This window comes from Macaca thibetana, chromosome 3, assembly GCF_024542745.1.
Source record: "Macaca thibetana thibetana isolate TM-01 chromosome 3, ASM2454274v1, whole genome shotgun sequence".
NCBI classification, from domain to species: domain Eukaryota; kingdom Metazoa; phylum Chordata; class Mammalia; order Primates; family Cercopithecidae; genus Macaca; species Macaca thibetana.
Genome location: NC_065580.1, coordinates 74668282 through 74691291, shown reverse-complemented (window position 1 = coordinate 74691291; position 23010 = coordinate 74668282). Strand labels below are relative to the sequence as shown.

The 23010-nt window shown below is 35.6% G+C and overlaps 1 protein-coding gene across 15 annotated transcripts in view; it reads right to left on the bottom strand.

Moving 5' to 3' along the window:
• PPP1R9A (protein phosphatase 1 regulatory subunit 9A) overlaps positions 1 to 23010 on the bottom strand; it is a 391659-nt gene that overhangs the window by 32185 nt on the left and 336464 nt on the right. For all 15 annotated transcript variants that reach the window (XM_050782890.1, XM_050782887.1, XM_050782891.1 and 12 more), the window contains 4 exons: positions 15373 to 15426; positions 12644 to 12873; positions 11037 to 11133; positions 10765 to 10936 (listed from right to left, as the gene is read on the bottom strand). In XM_050782890.1, the coding sequence (XP_050638847.1) occupies positions 10765 to 10936; positions 11037 to 11133; positions 12644 to 12873; positions 15373 to 15426 (553 nt within the window). The remainder of the gene's footprint in view (positions 1 to 10764; positions 10937 to 11036; positions 11134 to 12643; positions 12874 to 15372; positions 15427 to 23010) is intronic.

Genomic DNA, 23010 nt, shown 5'->3' with positions numbered 1-23010 from the left:
TGATTTTCAACAAATTAAAAAGTTTAAAGAATTAGGTTTTTCATAATGTAACTTGAGTAAATCAAACATTAACTTAAAACCAAAAATTAATATCTGAATGACTTTTTCAATGTTCAAAAAAACCCTCAGTGTCATCAAAAACTCACAAGCAACAGTCTTTTTTGGTATAACTATGTTCTAATGTTTCTTTAGTTTCCTTGTAAGTGGATTTATTCCCTATAGGTCTTAGACGTCATTACTCCATAGTATTCAAACAGAAGTATTTCATGTCTACTTAAAGGAACTCAGTCATAACCTGATGGACCTTGATACTCTAATTACTGAAATAATATGGTTGGCACAATTTTCAGAACCATACACAGAGCAGAATTTTCTGGTACTAAATAACTGTTCATCTGTTCAGTTTTAACTTTACAGATGCTTCAACCTCTGTGACTGGTCATGTTTCCCTCTTGGCTGTTAGATATCTTCCGTGAACACCGTGCCCCACCTTGAAAACTATGTAGGAGCCCAGGGAAACACGTCATATACAAACCACACTGGGTAGCATCTTCTCCTTCATACTTTTAGATCCCTCTACCCTGATATCCCAGTCTAGTCAATTTTATCTTAGCATAACTATACAGTTATTATTTAATCTAGAATTAGAATTTCATGGTAAGCCAGGTGAACCAGACCATATATCATGTATATATCATGGTGAATCAGACCATATATCAATATAAGAAATAATTTGGAATACAGCAGTCTTCTGAACTTCTGAAGTTTCCTTGAAAACAAATTACTCACATTTGGGTTAAAATGATCTTTACTTATAAAAGATCATAATGTATCGTGTTCTATTAAAAGCAAGTAAAATTCAAAAGCCAAAAGAAAGTAGCCCACTTTTCCTAAAATGAACAGAAAATTACGAAGTTAAAGCTCATTCTGACAAAGTAACATAGTGTTTCCTCTTAAAGCAACTTTTTATATATATATATATATATATATATATATATATATATATATATTTTTTTTTTTTTTTTAAATCAGAGTCTTGCTCTGTCCCAGGCTGGAGTGTCGGGGCACCATCTTAACTCACTGCAACCTCCACCTCCCGGGTTCAGGCAATTCTCCCACCTCAGCCTCTCGAGTAGATGGGATTACAGGTGCCCACCACCAGGCCCAGCTAATTTTTGTATTTTTAGTAGAGATAGGGTTTCCCCATGTTGGCCAAGCTGGTCTTGAACTTCTGACCTCAGGTGATCCTCCCGCCTTGGCCTCCCAAAGTGCTGGGAAGACCGGTGTGAGCCACCGTGCCTGGCCTAGATCTCTCCCAGTACTATTTTATAACTCAGTATGATTGAAGGGTCTGGTGGATTCTATGAATTTATGAAGATGCAGTGAGAAATATGAATGAAGCAGAGCTGTCAATTTGCCACTGAATACCTCCTTTAGAATGTCTCATTGATTTGGCAACAAAAGTTTCAACTGTTTACAAGTAGGCAGATTCAAAACTTGCACAAAACTAGACAGGCAATTTAGGTGCTTTGCTTTTTAAGTAAGAGGACAGATTTTGGCCTTAACGATATGCCAGAAAATAATCAATAAATATTGATTTCTCATTCACTTGGCTTGTTCATTAAAATTTACCAGAGTGATTTACCAGGAATGTTCACCCTTTAATTAGTGCAATTCAATATTTCATGGTCAAAATTATTTATTGGGGATTAAACAAAATTGAAAGTAAGTTTTCAAGAAAAATGAAAATTGTGAAAGTTTACCATATTGTATTGGTATGCATAATTTTTTTTTTTTTGAAAAGGCTGAATGTACTCTAGAATTCCCCAGGCTCCGGTTTAGAACTAAACAGTGTGACAGCATGAAACACTTACCTCATTGCTCTGTGCCTAACGCTCTTGTACGGCAGTCTCCTGACAATGTAGTGCAGGCATTCACTTTTCTTTTAGCGACTTTCCATCTAATCAATTCTGGCTTTGATCACGCCTTTAACCTTACTTTAAAATTATAGGTTCCAATGCTAAAAGAGAATGCTTAATGCACTCTCAAACTCTATCAGGAAATAAATCAGATGTGGTGGTAGGGGTCTGGCCTCACTTCAAATCCACAGGTATCTGAAAAGAGCTGCTAATTTTGAGGGCTCAAGAGATTGGCAAAAAGGACAAAGAAAATGATGTCTTGGAGGAGGACTCCAATGACCTTAGGAACACACTTATGGATATAAATGTCTGGCTGATGCTATCCTTTTTTATTTTCTTACTAAACATTAAACTAATATGTATTTTTTAGCCTAAAAAATCTTTTGTGGTTTGCTTATTCTTACCTTTTAATTATTTTAAAGTTTCTATTCTAAAACATTTACATACAAATGTATACCAACAATGTAAGTCATATGAAAAAACAAAAAAAAAGACAACCCTGTACCTCTATCAAGCCTAAACTATAAAATTATTACTTTTGAAGCCCTCTCTGTTCCCTATTTCTAGTTGTAACCCCTGTGTTTTCATCTAGTTATTCCATAAATTTATCCCTAAAGAATATATTGATTAGTCTTTCTTGCTTTTAAACTTCAGATGCATGGTAGTGAATTGTATATAATATTCTGCAAATTGTTTTTTAGTTAGCTGGTTTGTTTGCTCAACATTATGTTGAAAGGTGTAACTAAAATTAATTAACTTTTTTACTGCAGCTATACAAACAATGCTACATGGAATGTTTTTGAATATGCCTTTTGGTATACATTGACAAGAGTTTCTGGAGGATATATATACACATCGAAGTAAATTTGCTGGGCCATAGGATTTTCACATCTTCTATTTTAATGGATAATGCTAAATTATTTTAATGAAACAGTTTTATGAATTTTCCTGTTTTTCCATGTTCTGGCTATCACATTTTACTGTGAAACTTTATCTTTGCCAATTGTTTGATTTTTGCTAGTGAAGTTGAATGTCTATGTTTACTAACGTTTAGGTTCCTGTTTTTGTGAACTTCTTATGCATTTTGCCCATTTTTCTACTATGTTGGTTGTGTTTTTCCTACGATTTATGTGAGTTCTCAATTTATTGTGGACAACAATATTTTTTTCTTAGTTATACATGCTACAAATATCCTCTTCAATTTTCGGCTTCTTTCCATGTACTTTATAATGTCTTTTAATGATCAGATTTTCTTAATATTACTGTGGTCAAATTTACCAAACCTTTTTATGATTTGGAATTTTTGTGTCTTAAGAAATCATATGAAACCTACATTTTCTTCTAAGCGTGTTAAGTATTGTCTTTCAAATTTGAGACTGTAATCCATTTGGAACTTATTTCATGAATAATGTGAGGTGGAATCCAATTCATTTTTTTCCATATGGATGGTCAATTTTCCTAGCACCATTTATTAGTCCATCCTTTACCCACAGAACTGCAGTGTCTGCTCTGTATTATTCTCAAATTGACGTAAATGTGTCAGTCTGCTTCCGGACTCCGTATTCTGCATATTAGTCCACTTGACAGTTGTTGAGACTACACCACATGGTCTTAATCACTTTTACTTCATAATGAATCTCAGTATCTAGAAGAACAAGTTCCTCACCTTGTTCTTCCTCAGGAGAACCTGGCCCTTATTCTGGGCCAAGCAATTCATCCATATACATTTTAGAAACAACTCACTATTCCAGAACACAACTATGTAAACAGCTTAAATCTCATAAAAATGTATTAACTCCATCTCCAATTAAATTGTTTGTTAAGATATACAAATATGCACTCCACTAATTACAAAAAAGAAAAACAAAAACAAAAAACCATATTCAAGGTATTTTCCAGGGAGTATAACCTGTAGCTCATTGCCCTTCAATATTTATAAAAAGCTAATTTAAGAACTATAACACATGAATGGGAGATATCTTAATGAATACTCAGCTTGTACTCTCCTGCAAATATCTTTTTTTCTTTTATTTATTTTTTTGGAGACAGAGTCTTACTCTGTCGCCCAGGCTGGAGTGCAGTGGCCTGATCTCGGCTCACTGAAACCTCAGTCTCCTGGGTTCAAGCGATTCTCCTACTTCAGTCTCTTGAGCAGCTGGGATTACAGGCACTGCCACCAAACCTGGCTAATTTTTGTATTTTTAGTACAGACGGTGTCTCACCATGTTGGCCAGGCTGGTCTCGAACACCTGACCTCAAGTGATCCACCCACCTTGGCCTCCCAAAGTGCTCGCATTACAGGCATGAGCCACCGCACCTGGCCTCTCCTGCAAATATTATTATTTATCAATTAGAATTTATAAATTATATCTGTAGGTATCCACTAAAAGAAGAATAAAAGCTAATATAGAGAAAAATAAGAAATAAGAAGAAAACACTTGATTAATCCAAAAGAAGGCAAGAAAACACAAAAGAACAAATAGGAAACAAATAGTAAGATGTTAGATTTAAACTCTACATATTAGTAAATAAATTAAATAGCAACTTTTAAAGTGCATTTAAAAAATAGAGATAGACTGTAATAAAAAAACAATTACATACTGTTTACAAGAGATATAGAAAGGTTGAAAGCAAAAGGATAAAAAAAGATACGCAATACAAACACTAATCAAAAGATAGTTGACACAGCTCTCTAAATACTGGATAAAGTATATAGTAAGGTGAAATACTAGGAATAAAGAGGAATACTTCCTAATGATCAAAGGACAATCTACCAGAAAGACTGAACAATTCTAAACTGAATATATCTATTAACATCACCTTAAAACACATAAAACTGACATAGCCAGAAAATAGATAAGTCCACAATCACAATGTGAAATTTTTTACACATCTCTTTCCGTAATATATTCTAGAAGTTTTGAACAATATAATTAAAAAACTGGGGCAGGGCACGGGTGGCTCATGCCTATAATCCCAACACTTTGGGAGGCCAAGGCAAGTGGATCACCTGAGGTCAGGAGTTCGAGACCAGCCTGGCCAACATGGTGAAACCCCATCTCTACCAAAAATGCAAAAAACAAAATTAGCGGGGCGTGGTGGCTGGTGCCTGTAATCCCAACTATTCGGGAGGCTGAGGCAAGAGAATCACTTGAACCTGAAGCAAGAGAATCACTTGAACCTGGGAGGCAGAGGTTGCAGTGAGCTGAGATCACACCACTGCACTCCAGCCTGGGAAACAAAACTTCCTATCAAAAAAAAACACAAAAAAACAAAAAAACAAAAATGACTTGACATACATGACAGTCCTTTCCTCCCCTTTCCCCTTTCCCCTTTCTCCTTTCCCCTTTCCTTCTCTCTCTCTCTCTCTCTCTCTCTCTCTCTCTGATAGAGTTTTGCTCTTATCACCCAGGCTGGAGTGCAATGGGGGCGATTTCAGCTCACTGCAACCTTGGCTTCCTGAGTTCAAGCAATTGCCCTGCATCAGCCTCCCGAGTAGCTGGGCACCTGCCACCACGCCTGGCTAATTTTTTTGTATTTTTTAGTAGAGACAGGGTTTCACCATGTTGACCAGGCTGCTCTCAAACTCCTGACTTCAGGTGATCCACCTGCCTTGGCCGCCCAAATTGCTGGGATTACAGGTATGAGCCACCGTGTCTGGCCATGACAGACTTTTCTACCTGAGCACCAAGCTAGTCAACAGTACCATGATATCCTATCCATCCCCTCTCCTCAGTAGCTTAATTCCTTTTACTGAACACTATTTTGTATATTTGTATGATGACATTAGCCAACACTGAGGGTCACTATGTGAAAATATCTTAGTAAAATCATTAGTGGATCTCCTTTAAGGATATTATCAATATCAACAGCACCGTTTGCCACAAATCATGCATTATTTTACTTGTTACCAGTAATTGTATTTTCCTTTAGCAGTTTGTTTTTATCTTATAAATACTGTGAATAATATAATTGACAAGGGTTTCCTTTTCCTTCTGGTAATTAGAAAGCCTAGAGCCAAATTGAGGGTCCAACCTTATAAAAAGTGTAATTGTGATATATTTGGTTGCAGCATCATTTCTGGTTCCATTCATTCTTCTCTCTCATCTTACCACTTTCAGTTCCCCTATCCTGTCACATAAAGTGTCTCTCCAAATTACTTCTAGACAGTATATGAATAAATGAATTATGAGAATTTTAAAACACATGGGTAGTGGAAAAGACAGATACTCTTAATGGCAGTGTATTTTCTCTTGTTATTCCTGATAAAGACCCTATTTATTAAATCTGAGTAAATTTCAGAGAAGTGAGTAAATACAGAGAAATAAGATTCTCTAACAACTGGGTCACATGAAGCAAATACCAAGTAGATGAGGCCTGATGACCACAGAATTGGCTCGATTCAATATGTAAGCTGACTCAGAGTTCCACTCACATGTCTACAATTTCTGGGTCTGGGATCAGGGAAGTTGAGTTTAGGATACACGTGCAGACTACCACCTTGGGGATCTACTTTCGGGGTATCTGGGGTCTTACTGCAACAGCCAAACCATTTTGTGGAAAAAGAGTAAGAGAGAGGAGAGGAAATAAAAGGGATTATTTTCATATTCTCATGCTCCTTCCTCTAGGATAGTTTAAAATTAGCTGGGAAGTACCTAAGAAATATTCCTATTTTTGAAAAAATCCAAGACTGAGTAATTAATTTCAGCCACAATCTATTATGAAAGTCTAGACTTTTCTATGAGCTTATAGGAAAGATTATAACTTTCCTATAATCTTTTATAATCCTTCCTATAATCTTGCAATTTAAATATTTTCTTCTTGCTCAGTTTTCATTAGAGCTAAGGAACAGTAAGCAACTAAGGGAACAAAGTATAAAATGCTTTATATAACCCTCCTTGTTCACACTTTTGGGAAGATAACATGCAGTATTACCTAACTGGTGGTCCACTGATGGAGTAGGTAGGTGTGAGAAGGAAATGAAGCAGCACTTGGTAGCAATATTCAAACTTCACAGAAATCCTTGAGTTACATCTACAGACCTGCAAGTGACTAAGTTCCTGTTATGCCTCAAGACTGTGAATGGGTCGCAATGCTCACAAAATTATGTACAAACCTTTCTGCAGTCAAAGCCCACTTTCACTCCAAGAACACACTATGCCATTTCAAATGGCTCTACCTTTTTAACATAAAGACTATGAATCAGAAAAAAGTTATGCTAATGTTATTCAATTTTCTCTTCTTTGAACTCCCTCTCATCTTTTGAGATGCTTACATAGTACCTTAAATTCTATTTATTTGTCTCCTACCAAACTTTTCCTCTTTCATCCTTGATCCCACAAATCATATACCTTGCAGTATAATCAGCAGGACCTAGTACTTTCTTTCTGCCTAGTAGCCACTCCTTCTCTTACAAGTCAGTGTGCCACCTAAAGCCTTCCTGGAAGCAGGTTTTCAGTGTTCAAAATAATTTTTAAAATGATATCATACTTACTCCTGATCTCTCATGGTAGAACAGCCAGAATATGCCTTCATAGGTAACTTCCACCTACTGGCTCTAGTCTTTCTTTCAGTATCTCTGTGGGATATGCATAATCCTTTAGCAAACCAGCCTACAAAATATTTGAAGCTGCAAACGGTATCAACATAAGGATCCTGGAATTTCTAGAAGCTCAGAACGTGTTGCTTCTGTGACTTTTCTAGAAAATCCAATAAAACTAATATTACAAGCTTTTAGCCTACCAAGATCACGCTAACATACCTATTCTCTGTTTTTATCCTAATCCTGGCATTATTTAGGCACTAAGAAATGACAAGCATGAAAGAGCAGCAGGGCATAATTATCATTTCTCCTCTCCTGGAGCACAAGGAAAATACTTGACCAGCACACTAGTATAAACTAGAATGGATTTGGGGTCTGTTATGGCTCTTGGTGGAAAAAAATTTGTTACATCAGCTTTCTGTAATCATGATAAGAAAAAAGTGTTAGATTACATTCAATAACAAATTTGTATTGATGATTGTTATCAAAATTTTAATAATACTTGAGTTGGCTTAGGTTTTAGAGATAAACACACAAATGGTGGTCAAACATAATTTTAAATTTGTGCTAAATTTCTGTATGGTTTGGAAAAAGCTTTTACTCATCAAAAATCTGTAATTCAATATTGAGAGTCACATCATTTTGGATGAGCATGAGTACACATGAAGGAACGGCTGCTCAGAGGCTCTTCCTTCCTTCCTCCTTTGCCTGCCTTCCCTTCCTTTTACTATTTCATTCTGACCGTTTTCATTGATCTACACTTGATTATTCTTTTGCTTCATGAACTACCTCAATGCCTAAAAACATGCTAAACCACTCATCCTACCACTCTAGTGCCTGAAAAGCAAACAGAATTGGACAGTCGGTAGAAAGTGGGGAGCATGACACTTGCATCTCATGAGCAGGAGCCTTGGAACTACTGGAAGTGCTATCCCTCTCCTGGTACAAAATGGTGGTGGTGGATTTTTAAATGTGGAATGGCCTATGTTAGGTCTGCAGCCTTACTTTTCTTTCTAAACCTCTAGTATTTCAGCGTTCCCTAGCAACAGAAGCAAAGGATCAATTTAGAAAAGTGCTTTCCAGAGCATTCCTATCCAGCTACTGACCAAGCCATTTTAGTTTATGTGATCAAGCAACTGAAATTCAAAGAGATTTATCACTGACTGTCCTCACAGCAAAACTAGAAGAGCACTTGATATGTATGCTACTAATATCTGAGATGACCGATTCTACCTCTACTGCACAAGCATGGATTGGTTTCAGTAAGAATTAGTAGTCTCCACATCTCACTGTGAACTGACAGTGTTGCTAGGGAAACTGACAATTATGTGGCAAAATGGAGGGTGTAGAATAGAAAAAGCGTTCAGAAGAAATGTAAGGTTTTGATCCAAATGGGCATGTTAATAGTATAGTGTGTTGATCTTCCATAGTCATATAATTTAATAAATACCATTAATTATATGTTTGACAAGATACAGATGTCTAAACTGAAAGAAATGAATAGAAATGAAAAGCTACTAGATACTGCTCATATTTTGTGTATGCCACAGCAGGAATATGTATTTATTACATATAAACTATAATTTTTTAAAAGTTAAAATAGTCAAAAAGGTAAAAAATTTGGTTTGATTTCTGATATTTTTCTTTAGATATCAATCTTATAGTGTTCCAGGTATAAAAATTATAATTCCATAAGAGCTCGAATAAATTACTTTTTTGGCTTCAAAGACTAAATCATATAGTCTCAAAACAGGTCATAAAGTGGTGAAGAAAGAAATACTACTTTTAAAATATTATACACAGTAATATCAACCCAGAGAAGCTAAATACTCTTCCTGAAGTCACACAGCTCCTCACTTAGTGGTAATGCTAATGCTAAATCCTCCTCTTTCAGCTGCCTAAGAGGCACTATTTATAAATTACATCCTGTTTAGGGAAAACCCATTAGAAGGATATAAACCCAGTGAATGGATTCAAATCTCCAGATATCATTTTAATTTTAAATGAAGATTTCTAATACTTTCCATTTTTAATGGCTAAGAGTTTAGTTCTAAAAGTTCATGATAGGATATAAACACTTGCTTATCAGGAAAACCTCACTGGACACATTTTAATATGTGAGAAAGATCATGAAAACTCTAAAAAGCCCATTATAACAGGGTTTTACTGCACGTCAAAGTGTTGCCTCTGAGTTGTCGGTCCTGTCATGACAACCCTGCTGCACTACATTCTTTTATTTTCATTTTCCAGGGACTACTATGTATATATTTAAAAAGATGAAGCCACACATTCCTGTGTATTTATCTTTATAATTATTATGTTTTCTAATTTGCAAATACACCAGAGATATTAAAAGTCATTCATGTTCATACACGTACAATCTCAGAATAAGAATGGTGTGTGTGTAAGAACATAAGTAATTTATTTATGGTTGGTGTATGAATGAAGATAATCATCTATAATCATTTATAATACAAAATGTCTCCAGTGTTTTGGTCTTATTTCGTCTTTGACATGAAAGACCTAAGTATACATGAGTACACCATGGTAAAAGCACAAAACTATATGGACTTCGTTAACTACATAAATCTCAAGTGCTGAAAGCAGCAGTCTGCCTTCTGATATTATGAAAAAGATCTTTATTCTAGTGACTTAAACATTGTAAAGCTTGGCTGGGCGCGGCAGCTCATGCCTGTAATCCTAGCACTCTGGGAAGCCAAGGCAGGTGGATCACCTGAGGTCAGGAGTTCGAGACCAGCCTGGCCAACAAGGCAAAAGCCCACCTCTAATAAAAATACAAAAATGGGCTGGGCGTGGTGGCACATGCCTATAATCACAGCTACTGGGGAGGCTGAGGCATGAGAATCGCTTGAACCTGGCAGGCGAAGGTTGCAGTGAGCTGAGATTGCACCACTGTACTCCAGCCTGGATGACAGAGTGAGACTCTCAAAAAAAAAAAAAAAAATCTAAATCTTATTCATTAACACGTAAGTAGTGTAGTTCATCCTAGATAGGATGAACTATAAAATTTATAAGGTAGTTTATTAAATCTGTCAATTTTATGATGATTTAAAAATAGTATTTAGCTTGTCTTTAGCTGGGATTTATTAATTCTACATATTAAAGTATTTATTTTTGATAAGATAAGAGCTAAAATGATTGGCTCCTATTTTGACAAGCCTTTTCTTCTTTCCCATAGAAGGAAGGTATTTCCAACTTTTAAATCTCTGGGCCAGAAAAAGAAAAATAAAAGGCCAATTACACAGTTATGAAAAATGATTTTTGTGGTTGGGTTAAACAAACCTTGACTTAGGCCATCTTGGCAAGATGTTTGCTTGACATCCAAGTTCTCCATGGTATCCCCTTTAGAGACTTCACCAAGAGATGTTCTTCTCTCAAAGATGTTGTTATTATTGTTAACTTGAGTACCATTTTGCTTCAGTAGCCTGAATACCTCAGCTTCCAAATCTCTAATCTAGGAAAAACAAATCCATTCATAAAACTCTAAACCAGCACTCCTCTCCAAGTACAGCAAAACCATCTTATTATTTAGTGTCTTAGGGAACACAACTCACCCGCACTTGGAGGCCTTGCACTTCCACAAGATGAGCTTTTTCCAAATCTTCTATTTTCTTTCTTTCTGCTTCCTGTCTTTTGATGAAATCAAGCTCTCTTAAGAAGAAAATAATAGTTCTGATTATATCATACACTCAATAAATGAAAGTTCTTATCTGAAACAATAAACTGCATAGTAGGATAAGCAACTGAACAGTTATTTAAATGGACAACATTCAATCAGTTAGAGGAAAATGTATAGTAATGAAAGAAACCAAAACATCTTTAATGGGTCACAAGGCAAAGAAAAATGATTTGATTCTGCTTATTATAGCTTATTATAATTTTCTTTTGTAGCTCCTGATTCTAGAACACCCATACATATTTAGATAGGAATGACTGCACTAATGATCCAAGTTGGGTAATTTAGTGGAGACAATTACTTGTCAGGTAGAAATAATTCCATTTTTGCAATGTCATAAGCGTAGTATAGTAAACTGATGTAACTAGATAAGAGTTCAAAAAAGATAACTATAAGATTTCTATGAATAACAGTGAAGAGGGGCTGGGTGGGTCAGAAACATCAAGAGGGGCACTCACTTATAGACCTAAGGATAATAGGGGGAAAAGAGAAATAACTCCATTTTGAAAACCTGGAATAGAATATGCAAATTTAGCAAAATTTACTATAAAATTATTTCATGAAAAAGAGTTTGGCAAAAAGTTAAAACAGTGATGTATTGAATTTAGAGTCACAGAGAATAATTACTCCCCTTTTATCAAGAAATTTTTGATAGCAATCTCTTTTAAATATTAAAAACATCCTTTCCATAATAGGAAATAATAGAAATATGGTGAATCTTACATATATGCTTAGCTTCTGAGGCTTGACATGGAAAGCTAGAAAAGGTATTGGCACTACTTATTTGTTCTAACTAGCCAGAAGTAACTGATGAAAAAAATCTAGTAAAAATCTCCGTGGTCAGTCTCCGTGACATTACATCGAGATCCAAGAGATGGAAGCAAAGGAGCAGTAGCTCAGAAACAGCTGCTGAAAATCAAAAACAGAATGTGGTAATGGTCTCTCTCCCTGCAGTGAACTGAGGCCCTCCTGATTCTCTCAACAGCTGAGAAATGCAGAGTGGCAGGGCAGGGGGGCTTGCTAGTCGATATGTGCGCTGTCTGTAGTGGGAAATTCTGTAGCTACTGATCTAAGAATAGAGGAGCAGCCTGATTCAGGCCCCAGCTGAGGCTTGCGTGCTCCACATCCAATAGTCAGTCATTCTGTATGACTTTCAGCTGGGCTTCTTGCTTCTAAATCACAGAGGTGTTTCAAAAAGAATAAAGAAATTCAGATGTTTTAACAGTTACTAACAACAATTAATTATCAAAAATAGCCAAGAGGCCTGGTAGTCAAAAACTATAAAATATACAAAACATAATCTCATGAAAAAGTAATAGAAGTGACTTCCAAAACTTAATGTGTATTTACGCTGTAACTATGCTCCTGGATAGGAAAGATATCTCTGAAGTCATCTTTTCTATTCCACTAGATATTACAAAATTATTGGACATAAACCTTCTTTAGACAAACACAACTATTCTTTAGTCATTAGAAGTGGCTTACTTTTGTTGAAAATCCTTGATCAACTTCTTTGCCTTGTTGTATTTCTTTTCCAAGGCCTGATACTGGCTTTGAGTCTCTTTGAGATGTTCATTCACTGTGTGGCATAATGTTTGGGCCTCAATCCAGTAGCTTTCCAACTTCAACATTCTTTCCTTATTCTCTTCTATGTTTTGTTGGAGTTGGGTTTTTTCTAGTTCCCACCTCACTTTCTCATTTTCTGCTGCCTGCAGCTGGAGAAAGCAAATGTCAAGGAAAAGATAATTTGGCCATTTTGTAGCAAAAATCTCTCATTTTTATAGCATGTTGTAGATCAAGTTCTGTTATCATAAATAATCACTGAAACCACTTAAGATGAGAAAAGCAAGTATTATTTTTATAAATCCATAGATGATAAAACGGAAGCCTTGAAAAGTGAAATGATTTGTCCAAGGTCACACATTTGATAAAAAAACATGGATTGGATTCCACATTGCATGATATTTCCATCACATCATGTGATCTGAAATGCTGTGAGCAGTAAAAGATGTTTCAGAGTTTGATAGGGATCTCTTTTAAATATTAAAAACGAATGTCAACATGTTTTGAGAGTTTTTTTAAAATATACAATCATATATAAAAAGTTAACTAAAAAGGGAGTGGAGAGGGGCAGGGAGGAGAGAGGAGTTAGAAGCACAGTATGGCCTAATGGTTAAGAAGGGCTCTCTGGAGTCATTCAGCATAGATTTGAATCCCAGTTCTGCCATCATTGGCCATTAAACCTTGGACATGTAATTGAAGTTCTCTAAGACTCAATTATATCATCCATACAACAGAATTGTGATATAACACATCAGTATGCTTGAAATAGCTCCTTGGGCACAAGAATCATCTGATAAACATTAACCACTTTCACTCTGCTTTTAAACCTTTTGATGATCTTATTTTGTTCTTTATTTCAATGAACATGAACACAGTCTACAGTTCACTATTTTACATGTAGTGTAATGAACTTCTCAAGCTTTATAAACCTAAATTCCCATAAAAATATAAAAGATAATGTAAGTAAAAGTATAAATTGTTGCTTGGTTAATTTAAGTCCCTCCCACGGAACAGAAAGCCGTAACCAGCTTTTTGTTTTTCTGCTTCTAGGGACTCTTAGGAATAGATAGTAAACTAGTCTAATACCCTCATTTCTACAGAAATCCAAGACTGATCATTTAGGTGAGGGCTCAAAAGTCATTCCCAATAACTCTCTGGCCTTCAAACTGGTACTTTATCTACTTTATATGCCTTCTTTAAAGTTCAAAATGATGCAAAGTCATTATAAACTATCAATGTTCAAAATCATATAGCATTTAGCAAAAGTAAACATGTATTTATATACACACACATCTATGTTTTTGCAAATATTTTTAACTAAACACATTTGCAAAACAGTTTACAAAGTTAGAAAGCAGCCAAAACAATTTCAAGATTAGGAATTCTATTATCGAAATGAATAATAAAGAATCATAATAAACTGTTAATCTGTGGATATTACATGCCACTGTAATGATGAAACAATATAAAATGCTAATTTATAGTATTTTCTAAGTTAAATGTCTATAGTCTAATACATAAGCTCCATTAAAACATTTACAATCACAGAGAAAAAGAGATCTTTTTAAAACAACAATTTAAAATATCTTCAATTCTTTCTATGTTAAGAGATAATAACAATTTAAAACAGGAATAGGTTATTTACTGCATCTTTTATTAAGCAATGTTTTGTATCAAGTTGTTTATTTAGCAACCACTACTAATTTGAAATTATTATTCACGGAGCTGGTCTAACACTGTGAATGACATATAGATGTATTTTGACTACAGAGCTGCAGAGTAAATTAGCTGAGAATAGCATTTAACCAAAATAGCCTTGGTAATTCATCTCCATTTAAAACACATGGAGAAACCAAAACAAGTGTTCAATGTGAACAACAAAACAGATCATTAGTGGTGGTGGTGGTGGTGGTTGGGGGGTGATTATATCTTAATTTTTAACAGACCAGGGAAACAATAAAGAATATTGCTTTAAAAGTAATTTAAAATATATTTTTAAATCTTTGAAATTGTATATTTGATAAAACTAAACAAAATTGCTAGAACTGGGTCTCATACAAGTGCCTTAAAGTTTGTCAATTAAAATATATAGACTAATAATACATACTCCCTTTTATCAGGACCTTTTCTCCCTCACAAATTTAAATTATATGAACCAAACAACTAAAAATTTCCAGTAGTACCTGGCACTTAAATTATGCATGTATTAAGTTTATAATATTTAATTATTAGAAATTAGAACTTGTTTATAAAAAATTGATGTGCTATACTAAATTTGTTCCTACAAATAAATGATTAAATCTATTTATAATAAGGTAAGTAAAGAGGAGATATAGTAGCTTTGCTTAAGGAATTAGTAATCAAAACATACTTTGCAAGCTTGAACCATTAAAAACATTACTTAAGGAAATCTCAGAGGCCACATATGTGCAAATACATAAATATATATATCTAAAATATTGTGTAATTTGCACTGAGGGGGATGTGGGTGTTTGCTGTCACTGGCAAGTTTGTCTATGTACCTAACAGTGAAAATGAATCTATCACATTTGTATTCTTTCAAATATACAGGGACAAATCCTAGGGTTGAATTTATTCATAGTATCTGAAGTTTAAAAAGTAAAATTCAAACACCATGTTTCGGTGCTTACCTTGGTCTTCAATTTTTGAATCTCTGCTTCTGTAACTGCATGTTTGATTTGCAACTGAAAATTGAAAAGAAAGAAAAAATCTGAACTAAGAAAGTGTATCTATATTTGTAAAGCCTCAGCAGCTACAAGAATGCCTTATTACATAGTAAAAGGCCTAGAAAAGTGCTGCAGTGCAGCAAGTTGTAAATTAAAGTGTCTACTGTGTGAAATGACACTGGGTGCAAACTAATTAAACACAGTTTATGGTCTATACTCCCTAACATCAGATTAGGTTACCAATTTAATTGCTCAGGGACCAAGAGAAGAAAACACTTTTTACTGCCCTCTTTGCAGCTCTTCCTTTATGGTTTGAGTGTCAAGGAACTGTTTCCTTGCTAAGCCTAGCTAACTGAACGGCATAAGCAGGCAAGTGAGCTGGTAATGTGATTTAATTCCAAACCTGGCAGTGTGAAGATTTATTCCAAATCTGCAAGAAAGGTGGCGCTATGGTCCTGTGAGTTGCAAGCACATTCTGCTCAGCAGCTCGGCTGCAAAGGGAGAGGAGGACTGCAGTTGCACGGGGAAATCTCTGATATATATTTTTTATTTTAATTGCAAGAAAAGTACAGATCCAGATTTCTGTCTTCCAAAAGATCTGCTCCTTTTAAAGACTCAGATCCCCAATAGCTTCTGCTACAGCTTATTAGCATAAGAGTAACAGTTTACATTTGTTTTGCTTGTCCCTCCCCCGCTTTGTTTTCTTTGTAAGGGAAGAAGAACAAACTGAACGAATCATTCATTTTCCTTAGGGGATCAATAAATACTCCCAAATTTAAGGAAACAACTTATGGGTTCACAATTTCTTGTCTGAAATCCTTGGGGCCAGATGTTTTTGGAAGTCAGCATTCTTCCAACTTCAGAAAGGTAGTTAAGACGTATCTTCTACAAATTGTTTATTATCCACAGCAGGGTCTTTAGAGGCACTCTATAGTCAAACACATGACTTATTTTTGCCACCAAACATGAATATTCCCACTAAGTGAGGTACATAAAGACTGTAAATAGCATCCTGTTAGGTCAGGTTGTACCACTAAATTAGTTTGACACAAAATTACAAAGACGACTGGGGGCATTTTGGATTTAAGACTGTATACATGAGGGACCATAAACTTTTACTATTACTGTAATCAAGTAAGGCTAAGAGGTTTTCTTATCAGAAGTGAGTGAGTCTGACAGAAGGACAGAAATGTGGAGTTTTCAGACTAGCAATGTGAACCTGTGGAGACTATAGCACCTCCTAAACCTCAGCCCTCTCTTGGGTTTGCAACCCGTATTCCCTTGGTTTTTACCAAGTTCGTGGGGACATGTGGGAAGGATGATAAGGGGAAGATGGAAGAATCAAGGACAGGTTTATTCAACCCCCTTGGATGCCAGTGGCTAACTGCCCAGAACCTGAGGGTTCCTAAGTTCCTCGTAAAGTGCTCCCTCCTGTTATGCAAAAGGCCATGAGGTCTGCACTGCCACAGCTCTTGTTACCGCTCTTGGTGCTGAGAGGTGATTTTGAAACTTTTTAGTTTGATTCTGCCCCACTCACACTGCTTACATTCTTCCTGACCTCGTCACTCTGGCCATCTTGCTGGTGTGGCTATTACTCCTTGCACCCTCACTGGCTCCTAGGAGCTTCTATGCTTGAACAGTTTCTAGAGTAGGACCGTATGTGGAAATGTTATTTTTATAAGGCACAAAATCTGGCTCTTTTAGTTTCTTACCACAAGTGGTACAATTCTTACTTACCTGCCTTTAGCAGATGCTCAGAGCATTAGTGCACCTGGCAAGGAATCTAATCACAAGTTTTCTCAATGACTAGATTGGAAGAAGGTATAAAGACACAACAGTGCTGCTCAGAAATCCCTGCAATTCCCTACCCCCTCACTGATGAGGTCTATGCTCATCCTAAGTCCTAGCCTGGATTGATCTTTTGGAAGCCTGACAACACCAGGCTAGCCAGTCAGATAGGCTTGAATGCCCAGTGGATACTCCAACTGTAGGCTCTTCTGAACTCATTTTAGACACGGGAAGACTAAAGATTAGAGAAGACAACCAACCTGGTCTTGTCCTCACAGTGAATCAGCATTAAAACCAGGACTAAAACCTGGATCTTCTCGTTCTGATTCAATGCCATTTTCCTTAGAAAATAAGGACCAATTCAATAGGCATTCATTGAAGAGTTGCTATGTGCAGGATGCTGTGAAAATAACTTTTTCTCCCTCTAATAAATATTAAGGCTAATCTCCCCCACCAGTATAAACTAATAACGTAAAAAAGGGCAAAAGTACTTAGACATTAGACACATTATTTATATATAAATCTACAAAAACAATGTATATGCACACACACATATATGGCTATGTGCTAAGGAATCCAGAAAATCCATACACTTAGGTGATTCTGGAGGATTTGCAATTGTTATTGACAAGATCTACTTCTTGTTCTTTCAACCATGTGCCAAGCATGAAGGGTAGTTAACTTAGACTGAATTCATCTCTGGCCTACCATGTACTCTATAGAGCATTAGAAAATTACTTAACCTCTCTTATTTCACTTTCCTCACCTGTAAAATTCAGTTCCGTATAAGTCATAACCTTCCTTATTGGATGATTAAGTGATATAACCCATATAAAGCACTTAGCACAGTGGCTAGCATAGAGTACGTTCTCAATAAACTCAGCCAGGACCAAGAGAGAATGGTCTGAAGAACTCAAATATGATTACCCCAGCTTCATCTCGCAGTTAAATATGCTAACGGCTGTAAAATGTCACACCTGAAGTAAAATGAACACCTCTGATTCTATTTAAAGAGAAGCAAGAAATCAAAAGGGCAGATTTCACAGTGAACACTGCACTATGGGCAAGTGCCAGATTTTATTAACTCCTGGTAGGGTAACCAAATATGTGGCATGCAGCTTGTTGGGATTTTGGACTTTCTTTTCTCAGATCACTGTGTCTTCTATAAGTTGCTTCTCTGGACCTCAGTTTCCCATATGAAAAATGCTAGATGGAACTCCAAGAGCCCTTTCACATATGACAGGTGTGACATTTACGAAACGAAGAACCTGAAGGTAGTTGTCAAGGTTGCAGAGTTTAGAAATTCTTGTCCTGAGCCAATATTTTCCTTCTTGTGAATAAATACACTAGATTAATCCACAAACTGCGGGACAAACCCAGGTAAAACTGTGAAAGAGCCCATGTTGATCTACTCTACCCTTCCCATCTCACCAAAAATGGATAACAGGAGGGAACTGAACTAATTAGCAGTGAGGTGAGAACAACTGCTGAAAGTTTGGACTGTTACTAAGTACAGCTAAATTCTTTACATATAGGAAAGCAGAATGAATTGTGTAAATTCACGTATTATTCAGAATGGACAAAATTTTCTTAGTACACATAAGGCCTAAAATTTAAAATATGTGATTATTTTAATTCTGTATGTACATTAAGAGAATTTTTACAAATCCATCACTATTGACAAGAAAAGCATCAAAAATACACTAACTGAACTCTTTCATTTTACATAGTATGGACCTGTGTCTAGTGAGCTTACGTTGGAAGGCTATTAGTTGCCAAAGCTAGGTTTTAGAAATCTCAGCCCATGGTTCTTTCCACTAATACTAAATTTCTTACATCTGTAAGCCCCTTTATTTTTAATCATCTTCCTTTATCATTGCAAATGACTGGGGGAGGCAGGGCAGGTGTTGTGAACCTCATGGTTCAGATGAGGAAAGAGGCTCAGGGAAGTCACACACCTTCTTCAAGTTCCCACTAGAAACAGGTGGTGGAGTGGAAGCGAAACCAGATTTGACTCTTCCTACCTCTGTTCCTCCCTTAACCATGTATCTAACTGAACCAGTTGCTTTGGGATATATTTTTCATTTACTCTTTCCCCAAACCCCAAGGCATATGTCATCATCATAACCTCTCAGATGAGAAGTTATTACTCCGACTGGAAACCATGGATCACTTCTGGTAGTCTGAGCATTCTGACACTGAATGCAAAATGGTGCTAAATCAGCTGCTGTTGTTATTAATGAAGCTTAGAAAGCACACCTCCACCTCCCTTAATAATCAATCGGCATTTAGTGACTGAGACTATGTGCTAGGTACTATGCTAATCACTGAGGATACATGAACATGACATAGAATCTACCTTCAAGATACTTCATGGAGATTAATAAATACCACCTTGTAAGAATTCTCCAGATCACCCTGTGAGAAAGGTCAGAGGCAACTTGCTGCTGGATGGCTTGTTTAGTCTTTTGTTCTATAGCAAGATCAGATGTCATGTGTCTTTGGCCTGTTTGTCCAGACGTGGACCCTACTTTCCAAGCAAAGTGAGCAAGATGGACCCAAGATATCTCCATTTCATGAGGAAAAGAAAATTGCTTTTCACAGGGGTGAAGGACCTTGACAAAAGGAGCATAGTTGGTTAAAGGTTGAGTGTTCTTATCCTAGAGCAGTTCCCTTTCCACATGTTTAAGAGATTTATGTCAAGAATCAATAACCTTTTCAAAGTACAGGTCCAAGAGTTTGCAAGAATGGTCAGGTAGGCTGCCTGCAGGGATAGAAGGTCAACAGGGCTGGTTAATAGAAATAGAGCCTGAAATGCCTGCTGGAGTTTTTGGGCTTCAGAGAAGCTAGGTTTGGAGAAAAGACTTGGGATTAGGAGGGCATAAATAAAAAGAAAAGGTTAAGAACTGCAGGTCAAAGTCTTTTAACTTACAAGACCATCTTTTTCATCTCTTTTGTCATCTTTAACACGAAAGCCATAGATATGCACCTCAAGATTTCAGCACAAATAAACATACACATTCCTATGAGAACAGGAGTTTTCATTTAACATTCTGAAGGTGTACCTGCTGTGTATAATTTTTTTTTTCAAAAAGATGAATACAGAACATGTACTCATATTACTGGATCGATATAATCCAAATATAACTGTGCTAAAAATAGAAACATCCTTTACACAGAAACTTAAATAGGTGAGACTGAACTTTTGCCCTCTCTCTACTTATCCTGTGAGAGCATGGAAAACATTTTTCTTTAAAAAGTGAAAAAAATCTTTGTAGGAAACGTTTTAAGAGAGCTCTAGTTCTAGAAATATTACAATCAGATAAGAGCAACATTTTCTGCTGTTGCTTTACAAAAGCAAATCAATAACTAATATTTGCAGAGAACTTTATAAAGTGCTTTCTAGATTGGAATCTAAATTTTTACAGTTATATTTATGAGTATTTGAGTGATGTATTACCTACAACAATGTGGCTTCACAAAAGAAATCAAAGTTGTTTTTAACTACATTTTGGTGTTAAGTTGAAGCTTTGCCACAATTCTTTGTAATTTCTGCTGAAAAGTTTACATATGGTATCTATCTTACTTATTAACAAAAGTGTTTTACTTACGGAATCACGTATGCAAAATGAACTAAAACTGGCTGACTGAACAATATCACAATCTAATCTGAATGGTAACACTAATTGCAGCATATGTAGCATAGGGTGAGATTCTCTAACAAGGTCACTCCCTAAGTAGGTACTCATAAACTTGTTATTAATGATGCTGCTGCTGGATGTAGTTGATGGCCTATAATTACAGCTCTTTTTTTAAAATAAGTAACTGTTTGCTATTAAGTAGGCAGCAATTTATAGCTTCCCTACATGTTAGTGGAAACTTTCATAAAGATAACTTAATGTTATTATCCCACACATTTTATAACTTTTCTAGATTCTTTTTCATAGACTTAAATAAATAAAATAAACCAACTTTTAGACTCCATTTTTTCTTCAAGAGAAATGTAGAATTTTTAAAAATTGTTGCTATTGCTGTGACTCCTGAGGAGGAATGGCAAGGGAGAAATTGGACAGTCAGTTTAAATGGCACCTGGCTAACAGTTCCTGAGCCAGCCTCGCTGTAACTTCCACTAAATTACCAGTGAAATCACATTAAAAACAGAAAAACTCATAACCAAAAATGAACACAACTAAAAACAACAGTTCATAGAATATAAAAGAGTCATGAAGTTGAATTAAGAAAAATCTATACAAGATTCCCTCTGACATCAGGGAGACATTTCGTACCACCCTCATTGATGGCTTGAGATCCATTCTGTCCCAAGCAAAAAGTGGACAACCCCTACTGTCTTGCCCAGGAATGGGGCGTCAAACCAGGCTCTCTAACTTTCTCAGTATTACATATTTGTTCAGAAAGCGACTGTTAGGGGGAAATGCAGGAAGGTGGCTGATGCATGGCACACTGCATACTTTCAGCTGCAGACCCTATATAGACGGGTGGCTTCAGTAAGTGCCTTGGTAGCAGTGAATACTGGAAATTACCTTTTTTTTTTTTAATCTCTTTAACTTAGAGAACTGTGTGGCAATACTTGGGAGTATCTCACCATAGTACAGAGAATTGCCCTAGATGTCAGACTGCTAGAAAACAGCAACTGGGCTGGAAACAAGGCACCTAAATATCCCTCCTAATCTAAGTCCAGAAATGAGATTCATAATCAAAAAGTGAATAATTACTGACTAACCAATTACTAAAAGGTTTTTGTCTCATTTCAAGATAAAGAAAGAAAAAACAGGCCACCTTAGGTCTACTAACAAATACTGCAAATCAAGGTAAAGAAAATACCAACTTGAACACACAAATAAGTAAACTTGAGAAAATGATGTATCCTATAAGTAAAAAATATTTTAAGATCACTTTTTGAAATTCTAGGATGAAAAGAGAGTACAGCAAGAATGAAGAGTAAGAAAACTAAACATTTAATGAGAGAATTAAGTCATGTTAGAAGTGCTAAAAAGCATAAGCGAATTTGAAGTTAAAAGCATATTTAATTCAATTAAACTGTACACTTAAAATGATGAAGACAGTAAACTATACATGTATATTTTTCCCAATAAAAAATTAACAAAAAGCATAATTAATGCTACAAAAATAAAATCACTGATATGACAAGACAAATTTAAGAAACAGTCTCAGACACAGAAAAAAACACAAATTAAATAAAATGATAAAAAAGTCATAGATACTGATGATGACAGTGTTTCTAGAAAAAAACGGAAATAGAAAAAAAACTGAAGGAAACATTAATGAACTAAAATGAAAACAAAACAAAAACAAGAGCAATGCAAGCAAATTAAAAAGAAAAATTATCAATGAAAGAAGGCCTATTTCAATAAATTATGCTAAAAACTTTTGAAGTACAAGGTGAAAACAATACAAGCATCCAAATGCAAGCTTTATGTCAGACTTTTCCTTTAAAACACGCTTAAAACAATAAAACTTGCCCTACCACTTTTTCAGGGAAAAAGTTCGTTAATGAATTAGAATGTCATTCTTAGTATGGGAAGATCATGGAAACTATATCCTCCACAAATACTAAAAAAAGTACTTAAAGATATACTCTGAGAATGAGAAAAAATTCAGAATATAAGAATGAAGAAATTATTCTTTAAAAGGAATAATAGTGGATACTGATTAACCTGAGAGTATAACTGTTGTAAATATCATTAGAAAACTAACCAAAAACATAAGTTTTAAAAAAAAGTGACAATTATATTTTAATAATCTCTCTTAGAACCCAAGATTGTATCAAAATCT